Below are 6,256 nucleotides of genomic sequence, written 5' to 3' on the forward strand. Positions count from 1 at the left end.
TGTCACTCTCATCCCATTATTCGAGTTAAAATTAATAAAAGAAGAATATTCCAGTGGGAGACGACATTTCTGTTGATAGCGAAGCATTCGTGGTGATTTCGTCAATCTCAATACACGTGAAAACAAATTTCTTGTAGTCAGTCTCAGAGGTGGCTATAGGGAGTGTGGGCGCATGTATTCATAGGAATGAATGTTATGTGTATATTTGTGAGCATCTTTTGTATAATAAAAATGAAGACTCTTGCACATTTTTTTGTTGAATCGGCCCGACATAGTGCCTTTCTTACTCATGATTTGTACGTAGTAGTTAATTCATTATTTATATAACAATTTTTTGGCGAGAAGATGATTGTATTTTTTGCAGAATATACGGTTCAAATAAAATTATTCAATTATATCATGACAGACTTATTTTTCCACGGGATGCGAAAGGAATGAAAGCAAATTCTTAACTTCTATTCTCGGTCATTTCGAAGGGGCTTTATCGCACCAGCAACCACCATCATCCTTATGGCACTGCCCAGCACTGTGAGTGTCTCGCTGGCAAGCACGATTACAATCTACAGCTTCGCATCCACCGGGGAACTTGTAGGGTTCGCGGTAGATTTCCAAACCTATACAGACAAAAATACATAAAAATTTGATTGTCTTTGAAAACCATGTATATATTTACATATGTACCACGGCAAAAGAAGTGAGCTAATTATAAAAACACGGACATTTATAAACCAGATTCTTAGATGCGTACCACGGCAGATTGAATAACTTGAGTAAGCAATTGATATTTACAGTACGAGGCATATCAATTGTGAACTAGACGATTGGGATAAAGATTAATTAACATACTGCAACATATAATAAGACAAAAAAAATACTTGCAATTCTTAACTGGATGATCGAACTTTAAGTAAACTTCTTTTTTGCGTCAAAACTAAAACGGAGTAGTCCGCGTCAACAATGTATAGAGTTCTACATGATTTGAAGTCCTACTTCTATTACAAATAATGTGCACTCATTTTTCAGATAAATACATCTTCGATACGAAGTGTTTAGACAAAACTAAGAGCAACCGATGAATACATCTTTGTTCAGATAGAAAGTATGATTCAGATTTTTCTGTAATTGATAAGCTGCGGTAGACGGAAAAATACCTATGTTCCTTCCTAATGCTTGGCTCGTCAAAAAGGAGGTTGAGATCATCAAAAGAGCCATCAAGCAAAAAACCTTTGCGTTGATCTGGATGAGAGCCATGAAGAAGTTGTTTAGTACTATTTCCTTCTCCTATTCTTCTTTTCGTCGTGCTTATGGTTCCTTACGCTGTCGTTTATATAGAGGCAGGACGGACTCTAGGAGCATCAATTTTCGTTGTTTTATTCCTTTGCTGCATTAGGGTTTCCTTTGTATGGTACTACCTAATAATTAATTGAGATTCTCCATTATACGCACATCACGGAATATTCTATGGATAAGGATTTATTGGTCCAAAAATTCCATGCGAAATTAATTAGTATATTCCATAAAAACATTATTATGACCTTTATTGACTCCTAAAAATAACATACGGAATACTACTAATTATGACCGAATACTACTAATTATTCCATAACGAGATTATGGCATTTTCCTGCATCATAAAACCTACTTGATTAATCTTCCTTAACAACATTATGGCATTTATTGGCTCCCAAATTACAAAGGAAAATAATTAGTACTATTCCGTTTATTGATTTTTTTGAGATATATTCCGTTTATTGATGGAGGGTCATGGACTATGTGTATCGTGTTTATTTGCAGTCCAATCCCATTTGCTTGTTTAGTTGTTTAGTACAGTAGTTGTTTTTTTGGTTGGCAATCATGGGCTCTGTGACTAAGAAACAGACCCAGGAACAAATGCGTCCTTGAATTACCTCAAACCTCTTGCAGAATGACGGTTCAACATCAGAGACATGAAAGGCATTATCCAAAAATAGGTGTTGATGTACTCATATTACAGAGACTATTCAACGTATTGTGAAGCAATCCCTCAAAAAAAAAAAACGTATTGTGAAGCAATCAACATGATCCATCTCATCAGTCCACTGCTTTCTTATAATTAAGACTTGAGACGTTTTTTTTTGTTGCTTGATGCCCCATATTTTTATACCTTACCTGATTTCACCACCCCCTATAAAAAAACCCTGATTTCACCAATGAGCAGGGAGTACGACGAAGATATACAAAATGAAGTGCATAATTACTTGGAGCAGAGATGAACCAATTCAACATTTTCATGTAACATCAAGGAAAATTATGGCAGCACAAAATGCATTGCTCTGTTTTCATCAATATAGTGAAACAACTTTGAATTAATAGTTAGTAGATTGATGATGGTCCCAAGCATGTTTCCCGTTAATATAACCAATTTACTGAAGAAGCCTGAATAACAGTTTAGTCTTGTGTACAGAGTATAGAAACTACTTACCTACGTTGAGGCAACATAAGTACTTTTTTCCTGAAACATATGATTTTTTACATCATAGCAACTGGTAGCCATGATAACCAGTAGAAGGCATTATCTTATTTCTTTGGAAGGTCCAGCAGTTTGCTGGCTTCCATGTACTAGCAGCTAGAGTAAAAAATACAAAGATCGCGAAAAGGCAAGGAATGACCGAAAAGGGACTAAGAAAAGGAATTAGAAAAGACTGAAAACAAGGTACAGGGCGGTTCCCACATCAGTTTTCTCAGGGCTTTGCCACCGGCAAAGGCCCACCACAGTGCTTCGTCTCTGATAAAGAAGGCAACCTGGTGAAATGATGTTTCTTTGCTCTGGAAAATCCTGGCATTTCTTTCGCGCCAGATCGACCAGGACACAAGATGAACAAGACATCAGTACTGTCCCGATATGCAGAAACATAATAAATGGCAGTCCCCAATTTCAGAAGATTGCCTTTGGCTACACCAAATTCAGCTCTTTTTTCCGCGTGTGCCTGTGAAACATAATTCAAGCAACAATAGTCCGTTTGCAATTAAACAAGGCCTGACAACAGGCTACATCCAAACAGATAATACAATTAGTGCGGCATCAGCACCATCGCCCGAACTGAACAAACTAGACCCACTTGCTCGTACATGAACAAACCTTAAAAGTAGATAACCTTTAGAGTTCAGTAGTTAATTGTGCTTCACTTATCACATAGACTTTTGGTTCAGCAATTTGTTTTCAGTTCTGAACTCCCATCCTACCTGTAACTCGTCTGTAAAGAGATATATCATGTAATTGCATTTGCTTACATCATATGAGGGGTTCCAAGCTTACCATCTGCATTAAATAAAGTATTTACTATTAACTAGTGAATCTCAAAGGTATGTTTATGCAAGGGAACAGCCAGTATAGTCGAAAAAAATCTTACTTAAGCATATGTGAGCTTGATCATCTAGTTTTCAATCAACAAGTATTAATGATGTGCAAATCGTATTTGCGTGTTCACTTTGGATATGCATTTGAGGTACTCCTAAATAAAAATTCATTTGAGTTCTCTAACGTCTTGCTTTTGCATGCTAGGAGGGAACAATGCATCTTTGGATGCTCTCCAGAGTAAAATGCAGAAAGAGGCAATCCATAGATGTAACTGAAATCAATCAAGTTCGGTGAACATATGGCCAAATCGTTCAGGTCATTACCTTAAAGAATTCAGATTCTTTATGTGGCATGAGCTCATTGATACAGTGACAATAGCATTTAAACAATGTTTCCACCTTCAGTCAAGGGGACAGAAAACCGTTAATCGGTACATTTAAAATAGATAGGAATACAAAAGGAGGTATGTGCAATGGATAAAAATGAAAAGGTAAGAAATTCGCTTTCTTGTAATTTTGTTTCAGCAAGGTATCAATATTTTTTTCAAGGGACTCCTGTTATGATTTGCTCGTTCTACATGAGTTGACCGTTAAAATTGCAAGTAAGCAAATAACTCAATATGTTGAATAGGACAAAGGAACCTATTCTCGAGTGGAGTAAAAGCCATGACCTGAAGCTCTTTACCCTGCTACAAAAGAAAACACGAGCTACAATCAGAGCAGCTTTCATGGACACCAATCGATGACTATAAATTGATTAGCATTAGGACCTAATAGCTGAACTGAACTGATGAACAGAAATAAAAATGGGATGAATGAAGAAACTAAAGACGGGAGAAGCTCATGTGAGTTTGGGCCTGTCGTAGCTGTGTGCAACCATTTTTGCAAAGTACCAAACTCAATTCAGGTTAATCAGCTTCTCCTCCATACAAGTTGACTATCTATCAAGATTCATCCCTGCGCAGTGGAAATGATATGACAGTTACGGTACTGTCTCCATTCTGCTCTTTTTAATATACAAAACTGTCTCGACAATTACTGTCAGCACTACTAGAGACAGCTTAGAATATTTCACATGTTTATGCTACAAATAAATTTAAAGCGAGTGACTGATTCAAGATGTTTTTTCTGCAATGTTTAAGAACAACTGCAGCTGGATTGAGCATAATAAAGTAAAATTGAATGCAAGCTATACCACATCATTTATATTTTCAAAGGAACATAATTATAGAGGACACAGACCACATCATAAACTGGCAGTATTTTACAAGAGTGCAATGGATGCTCCACGTCCAAACTTCAGTTATTTTGCAGGCATTGAAACCATTCTAGTTAAAAGACGGACACTGCTCTAGAATATAAATTAAGGAAGGAGTATGTCTGCGATGATCCAACATATCATGACACTCTTCCTGATTACAGCGGTGGAGAATCAAGATCGGCAGCAGCCACGATCGGACTGCGCACAACATGGTTCCTTGAAACCCAGCTCAAACTTCCCTCCATGAACTTTTTCTCATCATTTGCATGGCTGGTCACCGTTATGCTATATTGGATCTTCTGTCCAGCCTTGGAGAACACCAGCTTCTCCGGTGAGACACGTATAGTAAGGGATTTTGGAGTATACAACTTCAGTGTGTACACTGAATCTGCTGGCCCGACATTTGTGACTGTTCGGTTCAATGTGAATGGTACTGATTTGAGTGGCAACGTTATGCTGGGATAGTTCAGTTGGGCTTCTGGTATCTTGGGAAGCTTCGTGCAGGACAACCACGGGTTACGCGCAATGATTGCCAAGCCTTGATCACCAAGAAGAGCACATATGTAACCAGCATATTCAGTAATGCCAAGGTCATACACAAGGCCTGGATCAACAAATTTTGCGGGATTGACATGGCCAGCACCCATGGCATAGGCACTTGCCATCCGATGCTGCTCATTCAAGATCGGGTGACCCCTGCTGTCTGCGATGTCAGCTGTAGTGAGGATAGCTGACTTGATAGCAGCCGCAGACCAGTCGGGATGTACGCTCTTGACAAGTGCAGCAACGCCGCTGACATGTGGAGTCGACATAGACGTCCCGGATTTGATATGGAATGGCCCGGAACCAAGTATGGTGATTGGTGGCCATGCAGCAACGATGTTGAGCCCTGGTGCTACTATATCTGGCTTTAGCACGCCAGGGCTGAAGCTGCAGGGACCACGGGGCGAGAATGCGGCGACAGTAGGAGATGGACGGACACCAAGTAAAGTGTTTTTGTAGATGAAACTGGCACTGGGTTTGTTGGTTGTCCTCACATACTCACTAATAAGCATCATGAATCATGTCTATCAGCAGGATTGCAATGTTCATAATAGGATATGATAAAGTGGTATCTCGCTTGCCCGTATTTGAATAGCAAAACATAAATGCTCAGGCACCCCTGAAGTTCATAGAAAGACTAGAAATAGAGATTGTCAAAGATAAAAGCATCAAAGTTATACCACAGTCAATCATATTTTGGGACAAGCATATTATACTAAGAATGACAGTTGTGCTCTCAAGAAAGTGCTGAAAGAAAGGATGGAGACACAACATGAAAATAAAAGATTGACCCTTCGCAGAGGGAAGCAGGGATTAACATGCGCTAGAGCTTTTCATTTTTAAAACAGGAGTAAAATTATTTTGAGAGGTGTTTGTTGTTGTCAACGAATGGTAATGGGTACACCAACTACCTCGCCAACCAGACTTTCAAGAGCGGCTCCCATGAAGGACGTTATTTCTACCAGCAAGGTAGATCATCCCTCTTCTCTTTTGTTTACACACGTATTTTAGTTTTATTATGGGTGACACTCCCCCCAACCTTTGCTTACACAAGCCATGGCTAACCGAATCCTCGGGTGCCTTCCATCAATCTCATACCATGGAGGAGTGTCTATT

At 38.9% G+C, this 6,256-nt stretch overlaps 1 protein-coding gene and 1 long non-coding RNA gene across 2 annotated transcripts; both read right to left on the bottom strand.

Moving 5' to 3' along the window:
• Positions 1-366: 366 nt before the first annotated feature.
• LOC127296257 (uncharacterized) lies at positions 367-1,344 on the bottom strand. The gene is made up of 2 exons (XR_007848370.2): positions 1,152-1,344; positions 367-614 (listed from the first exon to the last, which is right to left on the bottom strand). It is a non-coding gene; the product is annotated as an uncharacterized lncRNA (long non-coding RNA).
• A 3,408-nt stretch (positions 1,345-4,752) lies between these two features.
• LOC127347829 (subtilisin-like protease 1) lies at positions 4,753-5,409 on the bottom strand. Its single transcript, XM_051373977.2, has one exon. The coding sequence runs from the start codon at positions 5,407-5,409 to the stop codon at positions 4,753-4,755; it is 657 nt and encodes a 218-aa protein (XP_051229937.2).
• Positions 5,410-6,256: the final 847 nt, after the last annotated feature.

The sequence above is a fragment of the Lolium perenne genome, chromosome 4 (assembly GCF_019359855.2).
Source record: "Lolium perenne isolate Kyuss_39 chromosome 4, Kyuss_2.0, whole genome shotgun sequence".
NCBI lineage: Eukaryota > Viridiplantae > Streptophyta > Magnoliopsida > Poales > Poaceae > Lolium > Lolium perenne.